This window comes from Triticum urartu, chromosome 7A (genome assembly GCF_056163025.1).
Source record: "Triticum urartu cultivar PI428250 chromosome 7A, HENAU_Tu73, whole genome shotgun sequence".
Classification (NCBI taxonomy): domain Eukaryota; kingdom Viridiplantae; phylum Streptophyta; class Magnoliopsida; order Poales; family Poaceae; genus Triticum; species Triticum urartu.
In genome coordinates this window covers 39,215,275-39,234,775 of record NC_141879.1, presented here as the reverse complement: position 1 = coordinate 39,234,775, position 19,501 = coordinate 39,215,275, and the positions used below count along the sequence as shown (strand labels likewise).

At 48.0% G+C, this 19,501-nt stretch overlaps 1 protein-coding gene across 1 annotated transcript; it reads right to left on the bottom strand.

Moving 5' to 3' along the window:
* Nucleotides 1-78: 78 nt before the first annotated feature.
* LOC147957446 (uncharacterized) lies at nucleotides 79-1,253 on the bottom strand. Its single transcript, XM_087531704.1, has one exon. It carries the CDS (start codon nucleotides 1,249-1,251, stop codon nucleotides 79-81), a length of 1,173 nt encoding a protein of 390 aa, XP_087387830.1. The 5' UTR covers nucleotides 1,252-1,253.
* Between the last annotated feature and the right edge of the window lie 18,248 nt (nucleotides 1,254-19,501).

Here is a 19,501-nt window from a genome sequence, read left to right as displayed (position 1 = left end):
CATATAACAGGTAACATATACTTGTAGATAATCAAATAGAAGGGAAGCATAGCCCTAGAAGGCTATGCTAGTTGACACTCAAATCGTGGTGAAGCAACAGAACAGCCGCTGCCACCAGTGTGCGTCCATTGTGTGTCTGTCGCTCACCTTAGTCTTTACGCCTGCCTGCTTGTTCAAGTCCATTTTCCGCGTCACTATGGGTTCCTCGGCCGCAACAATCTCACCATCGTAGTCGGTAGTGTGATGTCCGAGGTCGACGGTGACATCGCAAAGGATGGACAGACAATCGTCCTTGAGGTGCTTCTCCTTGTCCAGATCTTCGTGCTTAATGAATTCTTCCCAGCCCCCATAATCGTACACAAGGAGGCCCCAATAGTTTGTGAAGCGGAGGCCTTGTGGCGAGATTTTAGTGCATGATGGCTTGAGCTCCATGTCGAGTATGCTCATCTTGTAAGTTGCCGTGGCGTGGCCGATCTTACCGTGCCGGATGAGGTAGAGGGAGATACAGCCCTTGGAGTTTCTCTCGTCGCCGTTTGGGTAGCACTGGATACGCCAGTCATGGCCGCCGACACTAAATCGTCTTGATGTGACGGCGGAGCCATTGGCCACCATCTCCCTGACTCGCGAGAACCCTTCAATCCTGAAGATGTGGGAGCCCTTCGCCTGCCTCGCGGTGACGGTGGAGGCGATGATCTGCTGACGGGTCTCGGCGTGAATGGCGCACAAGAGCCCGGGTGTTGACGTGATGGACGCGACCGCATTAGGCTCATGGGTGTAGTGGACCGAGACGTCGCAGAGGACAGACAGGCAGTCATCCTTGAGGTGCTGCTCCTTGTCCAAATCTTTGAGCTTCATGAATTTTGGGTAGCCATGACCAGTGCCCCTGAAGCGGTTTCCTTCTGAAGAGTTAAAAGTGCACGGCGACGACGGCTTCCAGGCCTTGTCGAGTATGCTTATCTTGTAAGTTGCGGTGGCGTCGCCGGTCTTGGCGTGGCTGTCATGCATGAGGAAGAGCGAGATATGGCACTCGTCCGCTTCTAGTCTGCCGTTCGGAAAGCACTTGATACGCCAGTCATGGCCGCCGACGCTAAACTTGTCTGACACGACCGACACACCATTGGCCACCTTCTCCGTGAATCCATGGATCCTGAAGACGTGGAAACCAGTCTCCTGCGTCGCGTGGGCGGTGGAAGCCGTGATCGGCTGCAGGCCGGCGGCGCGCAGGGCAGACAAAACCTCGGACGTTGACATGATCTGCGGCCGGCAGGGGAGACGATCGCCTGCCTAGGGTTTGAATCCAAGATGATATGTGTAGTGTACGTACGGCACGGCAGACTAAATCAGCACACACGTGTCTTATTATATGGTAAGTACTCCTCTGTAGAGATTTTTTCGATAAAGAGTATATATTAATATGGCCTCCTCTGTATATGTATAGATAGATAGATAGATAGACTCTTTTTGGTACGGAAACCGACTTGGTAGCGTATTACTTGCTCCTTTGACATGGAAACCGATTCATATTTCGTCTCTGGACGTGAAATAGAAAGAAAGAAAAATCAATTGCAATTGTAATTTGAGCATGTACAGCTGGACACCCCATATCTGTCCCAAAAGTCAAGTTTGTCTGTCCGTAGCCCGGCGCGCTGGTGGCAGAGCTCTACCCGAACACTACCCAGATCGCCCCCACCAGGCGCCCTTACATCTCCCCCAAATCACCGCACACCTCAATCCAGGGCCTCATAGGGACGCACCGCCAACACGCACGCAGGCACGCTGCCAGGTCCACGGTTAGGGTTTGCGGCGGGAGAGCGTGCAGAAGCGAGAAGTTGAGGCTGCCGCTGCAGACGAAATCAGTCACTGAGAGCATGTCAGGCCGCACCAGTGCTTTGGAGCGCTGATGATTAGTGGTGGAGATGGCCGGATTCAGAGGCAGAGCTGGCGGCGAATTTGGGAGTGGGCAGTGTGGAAAACTGGTCAAAGCTTGTTTGCGTTGCGTGTATGGGGCCTGCATGTACGACACCTAGCACCGATTCCCTACACGCGACGCGACCAGGGAGACGACCCGGTCAAAATCGATACACGCCAAATCCGCTATCAACAGCCTCAATCGCTTCCTAGGAGATTTACCCCTTGGGAGGTTCGTGATTTAGATGATGTGAGCCAAATAGCACAGCTACAGAAACGATTACGTAAAAATTTCTGTGGATGAAATTATCAATAAAAAAATTTGTAAACTGCCAAAGTTTGAATGTAAATATTTGCACTTACGATCTGTTCCTAGAATATTCGTGTGCACAATCTTTGATTGAAGTGAACCTTCTTTTGGAATCTAGCAGTTACGAATTTTAGCAAAAGACACACACACATGCACGCAGACGAACGCACGCACCTACACACTCACACATGCACATACACATACACGTGCGCACGAACACGCACACGCGCACAGACACACGCGCACACACGCACGCAGGCGCCCGTACAGGCGTGCGCGCTCGGAAATTTGTTTGGTTTTCGTATGTGCTTTAGCCCTTAATACATCTTGGGTCTATGGGTGGAACTTTTGGCAGCTCGACCTATCCAACCTCTCATGAGTTTTCTTTTCACTTTAAAATTTGAATATACTATATCTTTTAAACCGAAAGTCCAATGCGTGTTGTATATCCATATCCGTATTCCTTGTAACGAGGGTTTTGAAACCAAGGCCACTCATGAATATGTTTTGCTAAGTTTTACAAACTTCACCAAGCTTCAAATACAGAAACCTGATAGAACCAAATGATAAAATTCACCAAGTTTCAAAACTATAATGTAAACACTATACCATTATAGCCCTACCTAAAACCCTAAACCCTAAAAGCAAATGAAATTTGGTTAAAACTTAATACTATGACTATCAAGTTTTAATATTGAAAACTTGGTAGATTTTTATAAGTTGTCAAAATGTATTGAAATATGATCTTATTCGATTCTTTAGCGGAACCGCAGCGAGTTCTTGGATAGGACAGTGCAGTCGGATGCCTACATGGAAGAAGTCCGGACTCCCGCAAACCTCCCCCAAATTTACTTCCGGTTTGTGATATTTCAGACGCCCGAACGGATTTAATGCATGACATTGAATATCTAATAGTGTCTGGACCGCATGGTGTGCTCCGTACATTTGTCGGCGATTAGATGAACCGTGTTGGTATTGCCCTAACCCAACCTGGGCACACATAGTACTACCTGGTTGGGCCAGGGCAACCATGTAGTACTATTTCGGTTCAGGATCAAATTCTAGCTTGTTTAGGGCAACCATTAGATGAACCGTGTTTTCTGGTGACATAGTAATAAAAGTTCACTATTACGAGTATGTACCTTTAAAATTTTCCACACATGCATCCTTTTTCAGGAGTTTTTGATGGCTAATACCACATTTGGCTGTACAATCGTATATATGATACTTGTGTGCCTTTCAGGTGGATCTTTTGACCGCGCGGACCGGGTCTTCAACGGTCGCCAGGGTGGTGGACAGCCAAGCTCTAGAGAGTTCTACGTCTTGCGAAGGATTGGGCGGTCAGTTTGCGGCGCTGATTGCTGGGTTCCGGGATGTGGTGTCCCCACCATCTGTGGGCATGCCCCCCTCGGGATCAGAGCGGGCTTGTGAGTCGTGCGGCCCCGCTGTGCTGGGTACATCTGATGGCCCACCCCCATGCTGGTTGGGTCCATGGTGATGCCCCTGTCCGACAACTGCGGTAGCGCCCACCTGTTGTCCCCAGGCCACGACAACCCAGCATCGTTGCTTTAGCCGCTGGAAGACGAGTGCCAATTGGATGGCGGGTTCTGCATGCCCGACGCGCCAATCCATGACAGGCCGGACCATGCCTGGGAGATGGTGCATATCAGTATCTCTGCGCTGCAGCCTGAATCTGCCACCTGTCCTGCGCTCACTGGGGACGCGCCATGCACGCCATGCAACCGCTCGGACCCATTGGAGACGCTACATACGGAGCTGGTGGTTGCCCCCTCCCCGCTTCTTGCTAGACCGCAGGCCAGAGAGCCACCAGCTGCCAAAAAGCGCCCCAGGCAGAGGAGACAACCAGTCTCAAGCCCCAGGCGAAGTGTGAGGATCGCGCGTGGTGTGGGACGGGGCTCGCATGCTTCAAAGCAGCAAGGTGTGCTAATTAGAAAACTATGATTGGCGAATGAAGGGGACCAGATTTCGGACGAAGCGTTGCTTGCTTATGCGCAACTGTTCCAGCAACCACTAAATGACGGGCACATCAAGGCCGTTCTGGTTCTTTTCGGTTGGGAGCCATCAATCTTCCCCTTGCTTGAACATGATGAGATGGTGGACGGCACGCGCTAGTGCCCGGTCCATGGAGTTCTCGGTAGGCTTTCGCAATGAGTACACAACCGTACAAGGTCCTTGTGTGGAACGTCCGTGGTTTGAATAGCCCGGCTCATAGATGTGCCATTAGCCAGGTGGTGTTCGCAGCCAATCCTGCGGTGGTTTGCTTCGAGGAGACTAAGATGGAAGTTGTAACGCTTGACATTGTGAGGTAGTGCCTTGGGAATAAATTCGATCACTTCTTCTACCCGCCGGCTGTTGGTACACGGGGTGGGATCCTACTCGCTTGGGATGCCTCGCTCGTGGCGGTATCCAACCCCCACTACACCAATAAAACTCTGACTGCACTTGTGAGGCCTTGCGAAGGGCAAGAATGGTGGCTAACGGGAGTATACGGTCCACAGCTTGACCATGAGAAGATTGACTTCATGCAAGAACTCATTGACATCCGTGACCTTCACATGGGACCCTGGGTGGTCATGGGGGATTTCAACTTGCTTGTAAACCCTGAGGACAAGAGCAATGAGTCGATCAATAGACGGATGATGGCCCGATTTCGTAAGCGGCATAACATGCTCGAGCTCAAAGAGCTATATCTCAACGGTAGACGGTATACATGGTCAAATGAGAGGGCACGAGCAACCATGGAGAAAATCGATCATATCTTCTGCACCAACTCCTGGGAGGATTTGTACCCAAATAACCTTCTCACGGCGCTGAGTACCGCGGTGTCCGATCACAGCCCTATGCTGCCGAATCTTGACGCCGAATTGAACATGGGTGGGAGGTTCAAGTTTGAATCCTTTTGGACGAAGGCGGATGGGTTCTTTCATACAGTAAGGGACGCTTGGGAGTCGGTCCCTCATGGTGGAAACTGTTGGGGAACGTAGTAATTTCAAAATTTTCCTACGCACACGCAAGATCATGGTGATGCACATTAACGAGAGGGGAGAGTGTTGTCTATGTACCCACGCAGACCGACTGCGGAAGCGATCACACAACGTAGAGGAAGTAGTCGTACGTCTTCCCGATCCGACCGATCCAAGCACCGTTACTCCGGCACCTTCGAGTTCTTAGCACACGTACAGCTCGATGACGATCCCCGGGCTCCGATCCAGCAAAGCGTCGGGGAAGAGTTCCGTCATCACGATGGCGTGATGACGATCTTGATGTTCTACCGGCGCAGGGCATCGCCTAAGCACTACAACGATATGATCGAGGTGGAATATGGTGGCAGGGGGCACCGCACACGGCTAAGGAACGATCTCAAGGATCAACTTGTGTGTTTAGAGGTGCCCCCTGCCTCCGTATATAAAGGAGCCAAGGGGAAGGGGGGCGCCGGCCAGGAGGAGGGCGCAGGAGGAGTCCTACTCCTACCGGGAGTAGGACTCCCCCCTCCAATCCTAGTTGGACTAGGATTCCCTGAGGGGAAAGAGAGAGAGGGGCACCGGCCACCTCTCCTAGTCCTAATAGGACTAGGGGAGGGGGGAGGCGCGCGGCCACCTTGGGCTGCCCCTTTCTCCTTTCCACTAAGGCCCATGAAGTCCCATATGGCTCCCGGGGGGTTCCGGTAACCTCCCGGTACTCCGGTAAAATCCCGATTTCACCCGGAACACTTCCGATATCCAAATATAGGTTTCCAATATATCAATCTTTATGTCTCGACCATTTCGAGACTCCTCGTCATGTTTGTGATCACATCCGAGACTCCGAACAACCTTCGGTACATCAAAATGCATAAACTCATAATAACTGTCATCGTAACGTTAAGCGTGCGGACCCTACGGTTCGAGAACAATGTAGACATGACCGAGACACGTCTCCGGTCAATAACCAATAGCGGGACCTGGATGCCCATATTGGCTCCTACATATTCTATGAAGATCTTTATCGGTCAGACCGTATAACAACATACGTTGTTCCCTTTGTCATCGGTATGTTACTTGCCCGAGATTCGATCGTCGGTATCCAATACCTAGTTCAATCTCATTAACGGCAAGTCTCTTTACTCGTTCTGTAATACATCTTCCAGCAACTAACTCATTAGTTGCAATGCTTGCAAGGCTTATGTGATGTGCATTACCGAGAGGGCCCAGAGATACCTCTCCGACAATCGGAGTGACAAATCCTAATCTCGAAATACGCCAACCCAACATGTACCATTGGAGACACCTGTAATGCTCCTTTATAATCACCCAGTTACGTTGTGACGTTTGGTAGCACCCAAAGTGTTCCTCCGGCAAACGGGGGTTGCATAATCTCATAGTCATAGAAACATGTATAAGTCATGAAGAAAAGCAATAGCAACATACTAAACGATCGGGTGCTAAGCTAATGGAATGGGTCATGTCAATCAGATCATTCAACTAATGATGTGACCTCGTTAATCAAATAACAACTCTTTGTTCATGGTTAGGAAACATAACCATCTTTGATTAACGAGCTAGTCAAGTAGAGGCATACTAGTGACACTCTGTTTGTCTATGTATTCACACATGTATTATGTTTCCGGTTAATACAATTCTAGCATGAATAATAAACATTTATCATGATATAAGGAAATAAATAATAACTTTATTATTGCCTCTAGGGCTTATTTCCTTCAGTCTCCCACTTGCACTAGAGTCAATAATCTAGATTACACTGTAATGATTCTAACACCCATGGAGTCTTGGTGCTGATCATGTTTTGCTCGTGGAAGAGGCTTAGTCAACGGGTCTGCAACATTCAGATCCGTATGTATCTTGCAAATCTCTATGTCTCCCACCTGGACTAGATCCCGGATGGAATTGAAGCGTCTCTTGATGTGCTTGGTCCTTTTGTGAAATCTGGATTCCTTTGCCAAGGCAATTGCACCAGTATTGTCACAAAAGATTTTCATTGGGCCCGATGCACTAGGTATGACACCTAGATCGGATATGAACTCCTTCATCCAGACTCCTTCGTTCGCTGCTTCCGAAGCAGCTATGTACTCCGCTTCACATGTAGATCCCGCTACGATGCTTTGTTTAGAACTGCACCAACTGACAGATCCACCGTTTAATGTAAACACGTATCCGGTTTGCGATTTAGAATCGTCCGGATCAGTGTCAAAGCTTGCATCAACGTAACCTTTTACGGTGAGCTCTTTGTCACCTCCATACACGAGAAACATATCCTTAGTCCTTTTCAGGTATTTCAGGATGTTCTTGACCGCTGTCCAGTGATCCACTCCTGGATTACTTTGGTACCTCCCTGCTAAACTTATAGCAAGGCACACATCAGGTCTGGTACACAGCATTGCATACATGATAGAGCCTATGGCTGAAGCATAGGGAACATCTTTCATTTTCTCTCTATCTTCTGCAGTGGTCGGGCATTGAGTCTGACTCAACTTCACACCTTGTAACACAGGCAAGAACCCTTTCTTTGCTTGATCCATTTTGAACTTCTTCAAAATCTTGTCAAGGTATGTGCTTTGTGAAAGTCCAATTAAGCGTTTTGATCTATCTCTATAGATCTTTATGCCTAATATGTAAGCAGCTTCACCGAGGTCTTTCATTGAAAAACTCTTATTCAAGTATCCCTTTATGCTATCCAGAAATTCTATATCATTTCCAATCAGCAATATGTCATCCACATATAATATCAGAAATGCTACAGAGCTCCCACTCACTTTCTTGTAAATACAGGCTTCTCCAAAAGTCTGTATAAAACCAAATGCTTTGATCACACTATCAAAACGTTTATTCCAACTCCGAGAGGCTTGCACCAGTCCATAAATGGATCGCTGGAGCTTGCACACTTTGTTAGCTCCCTTTGGATCGACAAAACCTTCCGGTTGCATCATATACAACTCTTCTTCCAGAAATCCATTCAGGAATGCAGTTTTGACATCCATCTGCCAAATTTCATAATCATAAAATGCGGCAATTGCTAACATGATTCGGACAGACTTAAGCATCGCTACGGGTGAGAAGGTCTCATCGTAGTCAACCCCTTGAACTTGTCGAAAACCTTTTGCGACAAGTCGAGCTTTGTAGATAGTAACATTACCATCAGCGTCAGTCTTCTTCTTGAAAATCCATTTATTCTCAATTGCTTGCCGATCATCGGGCAAGTCAACCAAAGTCCATACTTTGTTCTCATACATGGATCCCATCTCAGATTTCATGGCTTCAAGCCACTTTGCGGAATCTGGGCTCACCATCGCTTCTTCATAGTTCGTAGGTTCATCATGATCTAGTAGCATGATTTCCAGAACAGGATTACCGTACCACTCTGGCGCGGATCTTACTCTGGTTGATCTACGAGGTTCAGTAGTATCTTGTCCTGAAGTTTCATGATCATCATCATTAGCTTCCTCACTAATTGGTATAGGCGTCGCAGAAACAGTTTTCTGTGATGCACTACTTTCCAATAAGGGAGCAGGTACAGTTACCTCGTCAAGTTCTACTTTCCTCCCACTCACTTCTTTCGAGAGAAACTCCTTCTCTAGAAAGGATCCATTCTTAGTAACGAATGTTTTGCCTTCGGATCTATGATAGAAGGTGTACCCAACAGTCTCCTTTGGGTATCTTATGAAGACACATTTCTTCGATTTGGGTTCGAGCTTATCAGGTTGAAGCTTTTTCACATAAGCATCGCAGCCCCAAACTTTAAGAAACGACAACTTTGATTTCTTGCCAAACCATAGTTCATAAGGCGTCGTCTCAACGGATTTTGATGGTGCCCTATTTAACGTGAATGCGGCCGTCTCTAAAGCATAACCCCAAAACGATAGCGGTAAATCTGTAAGAGACATCATAGATCGCACCATATCTAGTAAAGTACGATTACGATGTTCGGACACACCATTACGCTGTGGTGTTCCGGGTGGCGTGAGTTGTGAAACTATTCCACAATTTTTCAAATGTACACCAAACTCGTAACTCAAATATTCTCCTCCACGATCAGATCGTAGAAACTTTATTTTCTTGTTACGATGATTTTCAACTTCACTCTGAAATTCTTTGAACTTTTCAAATGTTTCAGACTTATGTTTCATTAAGTAGATATACCCATATCTGCTTAAGTCATCTGTGAAGGTGAGAAAATAACGATATCCGCCTCGAGCCTCAATATTCATCGGACCACATACATCGGTATGTATGATTTCCAATAAATCTGTTGCTCTCTCCATAGTACCGGAGAACGGTGTTTTAGTCATCTTGCCCATGAGGCACAGTTTGCAAGTACCAAGTGATTCATAATCAAGTGGTTTCAAAAGTCCATCAATATGGAGTTTCTTCATGCGCTTTACACCGATATGACCTAAACGACAGTGCCACAAATAAGTTGCACTTTCATTATCAACTCTGCATCTTTTGGTTTCAACATTATGAATATGTGTATCACTACTATCGAGATTCATCAAAAATAGACCACTCTTCAAAGGTGCATGACCATAAAAGATATTACTCATATAAATAGAACAACCATTATTCTCTGATTTAAATGAATAACCGTCTCGCATCAAACAAGATCTAGATATAATGTTCATGCTCAACGCTGGCACCAAATAACAATTATTTAGGTCTAATATTAATCCCGAAGGTAGATGTAGAGGTAGCGTGCCGACCGCGATCACATCGACTTTGGAACCGTTTCCCACGCGCATCGTCACCTCGTCCTTTGCTAGTGTCCGCTTATTCCGTAGTCCCTGTTTCGAGTTGCAAATATTAGCAACAGAACTAGTATCAAATACCTAGGTGCTACTGCGAGCTCTAGTAAGGTACACATCAATAACATGTATATCACATATACCTTTGTTCACCTTGCCATCCTTCTTATCCGCCAAATACTTGGGGCAGTTCCGCTTCAAGTGACCAGTTTGCTTGCAGTAGAAGCACTCAGTTTCAGGCTTAGGTCCAGACTTGGGTTTCTTCTCCTGAGCAGCAACTTGCTTGCTGTTCTTCTTGAAGTTCCCCTTCTTCTTCCCTTTGCCCTTTTTCTTGAAACTAGTGGTCTTGTTAACCATCAACACTTGACGCTCCTTCTTGATTTCTACCTCCATAGCTTTCAGCATTGCGAAGAGCTCGGGAATAGTCTTGTTCATCCCTTGCATATTATAGTTCATCACGAAGCTCTTGTAGCTTGGTGGCAGTGATTGGAGAATTCTGTCAATGACGCAATCATCTGGAAGATTAACTCCCATCTGAATCAAGTGATTATTATACCCAGACATTTTGAGTATATGCTCACTGACAGAACTGTTCTCCTCCATCTTGCAGCTATAGAACTTATTGGAGACTTCATATCTCTCAATCCGGGCATTTGCTTGAAATATTAACTTCAACTCTTGGAACATCTCATATGCTCCATGACGTTCAAAACGTCGTTGAAGTCCCGATTCTAAGCCGTAAAGCATGGCACACTGAACTATCGAGTAGTCATCAGCTTTGCTCTACCAGACGTTCATAACATCTGGTGTTGCTCCAGCAGCAGGCCTGGCACCCAGCGGTGCTTCCAGGACGTAATTGTTCTGAGCAGCAATGAGGATAATCCTCAAGTTACGGACGCAGTCCGTGTAATTGCTACCATCATCTTTCAACTTTGCTTTCTCAAGGAACGCATTAAAATTGAACGGAACAACAGCACGAGCCATCTATCTACAATCAACATAAACAAGCAAGATACTATCAGGTACTAAGTTCATGATAAGTTTAAGTTCAATTAATCAAATTACTTAACAACTCCCACTTAGATAGACATCCCTCTAATCCTCTAAGTGATCACGTGATCCAAATCAACTAAACCATAACCGATCATCATGTGAGATGGAGTAGTTTTCAATGGTGAACATCGTTATGTTGATCATATCTACTATATGATTCACGCTCGACCTTTCGGTCTCCGTGTTCCGAGGCCATATCTGCATATGCTAGGCTCGTCAAGTTTAACCTGAGTATTCTGCATGTGCAAAACTGGCTTGCACCCGTTGTAGATGGACGTAGAGCTTATCACACCCGATCATCACGTGGTGTCTGGGCACGACGAACTTTGGCAACGGTGCATACTCAGGGAGAACACTTTTATCTTGAAATTTAGTGAGAGATCATCTTATAATGCTACCGTCAATCAAAGCAAGATAAGATGCATAAAAGATAAACATCACATGCAATCAATATAAGTGATATGATATGGCCATCATCATCTTGTGCTTGTGATCTCCATCTCCGAAGCACCGTCATGATCACCATCGTCACCGGCGCGACACCTTGATCTCCATCGTAGCATCGTTGTCGTCTCGCCAATCTTATGCTTCCACGACTATCACTACCGTTTAGTAATAAAGTAAAGCATTACATCGCGATTGCATTGCATACAATAAAGAGACAACCATATGGCTCCTGCCAGTTGCCGATAACTCGGTTACAAAACATGATCATCTCATACAATAAAATTTAGCATCATGCCTTGACCATATCACATCACATCATGCCCTGCAAAAACAAGTTAGACGTCCTCTACTTTGTTGTTGCAAGTTTTACGTGGCTGCTATGGGCTTAAGCAAGAACCAATCTCACCTACGCATCAAAACCACAACGATAGTTTGTCAAATAGACTCCGTTTTAACCTTCTCAAGGACCGGGCGTAGCCACACTCGGTTCAACTAAAGTTGGAGAGACAGTCGCCCGCAAGCCATCTATGTGCAAAGCACGTCGAGGGAACTGGTCTCGCGTAAGCGTACGCGTAATGTTGGTCCGGGTCGTCTCATCCAACAATACCGCTGAACCAAAGTATGACATGCTGGTAGGCAGTATGACTTATATCGCCCACAACTCACTTGTGTTCTACTCGTGCATATAACATCAAACCATAAAACCTGGCTATGATACCACTGTTGGGGAACGTAGTAATTTCAAAATTTTCCTACGCACACGCAAGATCATGGTGATGCACAGAAACGAGAGGGGAGAGTGTTGTCTACGTACCCACGCAGACCGACTGCGGAAGCGATCACACAACGTAGAGGAAGTAGTCGTACGTCTTCCCGATCCGACCGATCCAAGCACCGTTACTCCGGCACCTCTGAATTCTTAGCACACGTACAGCTCGATGACGATCCCCGGGCTCCGATCCAGAAAAGCGTCGGGGAAGAGTTCCGTCAGCACGACGGCGTGAGGACGATCTTGATGTTCTACCGACGCAGGGCCTCGCCTAAGCACTACAATGATATGATCGAGGTGGAATATGGTGGCAGGGGGCACCGCACACGGCTAAGGAACGATCTCAAAGATCAACTTGTGTGTTTAGAGGTGCCCCCTGCCTCCGTATATAAAGGAGCCAAGGGGAAGGGGGGCGCCGGCCAGGAGGAGGGCGCAGGAGGAGTCCTACTCCTACCGGGAGTAGGACTCCCCCCTCCAATCCTAGTTGGACTAGGATTCCCCGAGGGGAAAGAGAGAGAGGGGGGCTGGCCACCTCTCCTAGTCCTAATAGGACTAGGGGAGGGGGGAGGCGCGCGGCCACCTTGGGCTGCCCCTTTCTCCTTTCCACTAAGGCCCATGAAGGCCCATATGGCTCCCGGGGGGTTCCGGTAACCTCCCGGTACTCCGGTAAAATCCCGATTTCACCCGGAACACTTCCGATATCCAAATATAGGCTTCCAATATATCAATCTTTATGTCTCGACCATTTCGAGACTCCTCGTCATGTTCGTGATCACATCCGGGACTCCGAACAACCTTCGGTACATCAAAATGCATAAACTCATAATAACTGTCATCGTAACGTTAAGCGTGCGGACCCTACGGTTCGAGAACAATGTAGACATGACCGAGACACGTCTCCGGTCAATAACCAATAGCGGGACCTGGATGCCCATATTGGCTCCTACATATTCTACGAAGATCTTTATCGGTCAGACCGTATAACAACATACGTTGTTCCCTTTGTCATCGGTATGTTACTTGCCCGAGATTCGATCGTCGGTATCCAATACCTAGTTCAATCTCATTACCGGCAAGTCTCTTTACTCGTTCTGTAATACATCATCCCGCAACTAACTCATTAGTTGCAATGCTTGCAAGGCTTATGTGATGTGCATTACCGAGAGGGCCCAGAGATACCTCTCCGACAATCGGAGTGACAAATCCTAATCTCGAAATACGCCAACCCAACATGTACCTTTGGAGACACCTGTAATGCTCCTTTATAATCACCCAGTTACGTTGTGACGTTTGGTAGCACCCAAAGTGTTCCTCTGGCAAACGGGAGTTGCATAATCTCATAGTCATAGGAACATGTATAAGTCATGAAGAAAAGCAATAGCAACATACTAAACGATCGGGTGCTAAGCTAATGGAATGGGTCATGTCAATCGGATCATTCAACTAATGATGTGACCTCGTTAATCAAATAACAACTCTTTGTTCATGGTTAGGAAACATAACCATCTTTGATTAACGAGCTAGTCAAGTAGAGGCATACTAGTGACACTCTATTTGTCTATGTATTCACACATGTATTATGTTTCCGGTTAATACAATTCTAGCATGAATAATAAACATTTATCATGATATAAGGAAATAAATAATAACTTTATTATTGCCTCTAGGGCATATTTCCTTCAGAAACCCTTATGTAATTCTTGATCAAAAGCTTAGGGCCACAGCCAAGGCCTTGAAGAAGTGGAGTGACCGGTGGGTCGGCAACATTAAGATGCAAATCGCAATTGCGCCTGAGGTCATTATTTGGCTTGATACTGCCATGGACACAAGAGATCTCTCCCCTCAGGAGAGGGAACTGCGCAAGATTTTGAAAAGGAAGCTGCTTGGACTATCCTCCCTTGAGCGCACGATTGCCAGATTGCGTTCCGGCCTCCTCTTTCTTCGCGATGGGGACGCGAACACCAAGTTCTTCCACAGCCACACCCGTCACCGCCAGCGGCGTAACATGATCGTCGTTCTTAGGCAGGGAGAGGCTGTTGCCACGGGCCAGGACGAGCTTTCATGCATGGTGGATGGATTCTACGATCGCTTGTGGGCGACGCCCCACTGCGGACGCATGCTCTTAACCTGGAAGTCCTGAACCTGCCTCATAGAGACCTGACACACCTCGAGGTGCCTTTCATGGAGGAGGAGATTGAGCAAGTAATCAAATCTATGCCCATGGACTAGGCGCCGGGACTGGACGGCTTCACTGGTAGGTTCTATGCTTCCTGCTGTCACATAATCAAAGGCGACATCATGCGCGCCATGGACCTCTTCCACCAAGGTGACATGCGGGGACTACCGGTGATCAACAAACCCATTGTTACTCTACTTCCCAAGATCGATGAGGCGGTGGATCTAAAAAACTTCCGTTTGGTCAGCCTCATGCACGGGGCGATAAAGATCTTCGACGGGGCAATGGCCGTCAGGTTGGCATCCGATCTTCCCACGCTTGTTGGCATACACCAGAGTGCTTTCATTAGAGGACGGTCGATCCACGACAACTTCATGATGGTCCAATGCATGACACGCCGGCTCCATGCCCTTCGAGAACCCACGATCATGCTTAAGCTTGACATCACGAGAGCCTTAGAGATGATGCGGACGATGGGTTTTGGAGTGCGGTGGATCGAGTGGGTTTGTGGACCCCTGGCCACAGCTTCTCCTCAAGTTATGGTAAATGGATACCCCGGCAGGCCCATATACAATGCAAGGGGCATGAGGCAAGGTGTGCCTCTCTCGCCGATGCTCTTCATCTTGGCTATGGAGCCGCTGCACAAAATGTTCCAACTAGCGGCCTCCTGTGCTCTCCTGACTCCGCTGGCCAGAGCAGGGATGCAACAGCGGCTATCACTGTTTGGTGATGATGTGATGCTTTTTATCAAACCGATCGAAGCGGATCTATGTACCAGTCCCTGGATCCTTCAGTGCTTTGGCGAGGCATCGGGCCTTAGAGTGAACCTCACCAAGAGTACAACATTTCCGATCATATGCACTACAGCTGATATGGAAAGGGTGGAGCAATTCCTGGGCTGCCCGATGGGCACATATCCTTACAAGTACCTTGGCCTCCCGTTATCAATAAGAAAGCAAACGTTGGCCCAGCTTATGGGTCTTGTGGACTGCCTTACGCGCAAGTTACCAACTTGGAGGGCTGCCTCTATGCCTAAGAGTGGACGCTTATTGTTGATCAAATCGGTCCTTTGTGCCACACCGATTCATGCGATGATGGTGCTCGACATCCCTTAGAAAGTGATCAAGGCCATGGTGAATATCTTCAAAGGGTTCCTTTGGTGTGCACGCGAGAGCGTGAATGGTGGTCAATGTAGAGTGCCCTGGGAGGCTGTGTGTGCGCCTAAGTGGGTGGGAGGCCTGGGCCTGCCCAACCTCCGATGGCTGAACATTGCCATTCAATCTAGATGGCTATGGCTCCAGCATACTGGTCAATCTAGACCATGGGCTGAATTCCAGATAGTAGTTCTGGAGGAGTCGAGGCAGCTATTCAGGGCCGCGACAGAAATGGTGGTTGGCAATGGCTTGAGGGCTTGCTTCTGGGAAGACCGGTGGCTCGATGGCTTAACAGTTCAGGACGTGGCCCTGTCCATATACGCCATCGTTCCACCTAGCATGCGAGCATCACGGACGGTTCACCAGGCGGTTTCAATGGGCGATTGGGCCTTAGACATCGGGCCCGACCTCACTGGACAACAGTTACACGAATATATGCTCCTTTGGGACCGGGTTACCAGGACAGTGCTCATGCCGGATGTGGCTGATCGCATCACTTGGAGCTGGGAGGCGAATGGGCAATACTTAGTGAGATCTGCGTATGATGCCAGGTTCGCGGGACGGGAAGTAGAGCCGACAACACAATTGACATGGCAATCCAAGGCCCCACTATGGTGCCGCTTCTTCCTTTGGCTCGTGATGCACAATAGATGTTGGACCTCGGACAGACTTGCTAGGCGCGGGCTGGATCATCAGGACGCGTGCCCCTTCTGTGATCAGCACGAGGAGACCATTGATCATATTCTATTGGGCGGCGTCTTCGTCACAGAAGTTTGGGCTATCATGTGTGGAGCGCTTCATAGGCCACAGTGGACGCCGAGTCAGGACTCGAGGCTGCGAGACTGGTGTGCCGTCACTACCACTCAAGGCCAAGGTACAAAGGAAACACGTGTCATCTTACTTCTTGTGCCCTGGGAAATTTGGAAGCACCAAAACACGATTGTCTTCGAGGGCGCCTCCCTCTCTTTCAGGGCACTTGCGAACATAATTGACACCGAAGGACGAGCATGGAAACAAGTTGGCATCCTAAAAGGAGATGTGGAGCCTATCCTCGGAGGGCTAGTTCGGTGGGCTGAGGGGAGAAGTTAGGCTAGATTACTCTTCGGCTACGTCAGTGGAGTTGGTTCTCATGTATCTTTGTAACATGTAAACGTCAACGTGGAGGGGCTTCTGTCCCCATCCTCTTCCTTTAATATATAGTATGCACACTCGTGCGTATTGGAGAAAAAAAAACATATAGAGTACTTGTGTGGATTTTTTTCGTTGGAAGACTGTCCTCCACTCGATCTTCACCAACAATTCTGCCAATTGTAAAGTACGTTTCCTCGTGATGCGCGCTCACACAAAATCTTCAAATGCCACTGACCAAGTCCTCGGTATACTACATTTAGATACATCACAAACAAACAGCTCTATGGCTTCCCTGGTTACATTGAATTTGTGTGGTTGGCAACCAAAATCTCCTTTCAGTTTCTTCTAAAGTCTCAACTTGTCAGTGAGATACAACAAAAGGTCAGCATGGAATGTAGCATCTCATGACATCACGACCAATTGTTGGCGAGCGGACACAAGCATTTGAAATTGTCCAAACTCTAGAGATATATAGCAAGGCATACATAGTGTTGAGTAATGGCCAAAACTTTAGCAAGGTAAACCACACGGAAAGTGTGATATATTGCCGAATGGTGAAACTCATGAGGAGTAACAGTACAAGCATGAGCAATACTCGACCATAATGTTATCATTGATCAAAATGTGAGAACGGCATGAAGGAAGTCGACATTTGTTATGCTATGTATCTAGAATAATCTAGGTCTGCACGTCCGAAATTCAGATAAATTCTCCCTAAATTATCAGGAGTATCTATCTCAACTAATCTTTCTTTGTAGAAGTTTTGTTTTGTGTAGAAACGAAAATAAGTCTGTAGATCACCTATGCCTCTTTGACCGCTTTGAACGCTTTGACCGAAACTCCCAGGCGATGGGAAAGGCGGACTGAGGGGTAGGGGGCCATGGCGGCCGCGCCACCGGCCAAGTGGCCGGTGCAGGTTTGGGAGGCGGATGCCGGTGAGTTGGGTGGCCTCTCCGTTGTGGATTGGAGCACCTTCAAACGGTGGGGAAGGGAGATCCTCCGGCAAGCGCGAGATCCGGAGTAGTGTGTGCGGCGGTTGAAGGCCAAATCTTCGGTGTTCATCAACTCCAATCCAGGTTCGATCGTGACTAGATGTGGAAAGGATGGGAAGGATTCTGTGGAATCAGTGGGGGAGGGGGGGGGATTGAAGATCGGGGAAGTTTCGACCCCTGATTTCTCTAGGAGGATTGAAGATTGGGGAAGAAAATGTCAGGTATTTTCGCCAGTTTTTCTCGCTGCTGCCTCTGTCTTTGTCTGTGTGCTTCAGGGTACAATGGGGGACCACGACGCTGCTGCGATGGAGCTGTCTGCCATCGGAACTGGGCGAGGGTCTGATTTGGGGGCGCCGGCCCCGACTTCTGGGCTCCCTGCTGCGGCCGACAGTGCTGGGCTGGATGCACCTGCCTTGGTTGGAGGGAGCGGCGTCGCGAGCATGGAGGTCGGCCCTGGAGTGTCTGCTTCTTCAGAATTGATCACTTCTCTGTCTATTCCTGTTGTCCAGGGGGCAGGGGAAGCGCTGGTAGTTCAGGCGCCGTCTCCGGCTGCTCTTCTCTGCCTCAGGGGAAGGCTACGGTGGGAGGGCCTTCTGGCCTGGCTCTCTCTGTCACACCATCGACCACTGTTGGCTTCGCTTCGGCGGCGGTGGCTCCTCCAACTCTTCGGAGAGCTAGCAAAAGCAAGGCGTTGGTGGGACGAAGGGCGGTCCACAAGCCGGCCGTCATTGACATGGAGGCCGCTATGCGTGCGGTGGCGGGGAAACTGGCGGTGGCTCGTGTCCTCTCCCCGTACGAGGTCGATCACAAGGCGGTCATCAACGAGCTTCGTGGCCCATGGCGGCTGCGGGGCAATGCGGTGGCCCAGCGGGTCACGAGCAACGATCATCGCTTCGTCATCACCTTCTCCATGGAGGGATACCTGAAGCATGTGCTTCAGGCAGGACCGTGGCACTTCAGAAACAACGCCGTGTTGATCGCAGAGTTTGGCGGAATGAGCAGGCCCGTACCGGACACCTGTTGCAGCATGTTCGACTACACAGGGCCCCCGGCTGGGTAGGGCCCCCAATTTTACTGCTTTTCTATGAACACTGTTATGTAATTCTCTACTGCTTAGGGCATGTATAAATGGTTGATAAGACAATGTTATCTTAAGTTTTGCATGCAATTTAGAGATGACAAAAAAGTATGTCTACAATGGGTTATATCTTGGCCCTATCTTCAATAACTAATAATTCCTTAAAACATGGTGAGGCAAATTGTGCTAAGAGATCATCTCTTGTCTTATATTAAATAAAAGAAGACACGTCTTTTCTTATGAATTCTCTCTCCTTCACATCATTATTTATTGTACGTGGCATCCATAAGATAGCACCATTGTACATGCCCTTAACGATTAATCAAGTCCCAGGGTACTAGAACTTATTCATTGCGAACATGCATCGCGACACAGACAACTACCTGATCTCACGCACGCCTCTCCTCCTTCCGATAATCTTTGTCCTTCCATTTCTCTGTATTCTCTTTAACTTCCAGTGAGCAGTGCAAATCCCGTCCTCCATCAAAGGGCGGGTAGATTAATTCCTTCACGGTTTTTTTCGAAATAAATCAATTGTTAGAATGTATAGGGACGATTCATCCTCAATCCAACAACAATTTATTTGATGTGTTCTTCTCGATTTCTCTTTTTTAGAAAAAGAGGAGAACCCTCGGCCTTCGCATCTGGATGATGTATACAACCACTTTATTAATTATTCACATAAAACCTTACAAAGTCATACAGCAATAGGACTAAAGCCACCGTC

Excerpts from the sequence above, each read along its gene's own strand:
- LOC147957446 (XM_087531704.1), bottom strand. The coding sequence starts at position 1,251 with ATGTCAACGTCCGAGGTTTTGTCTGCCCTGCGCGCCGCCGGCCTGCAG.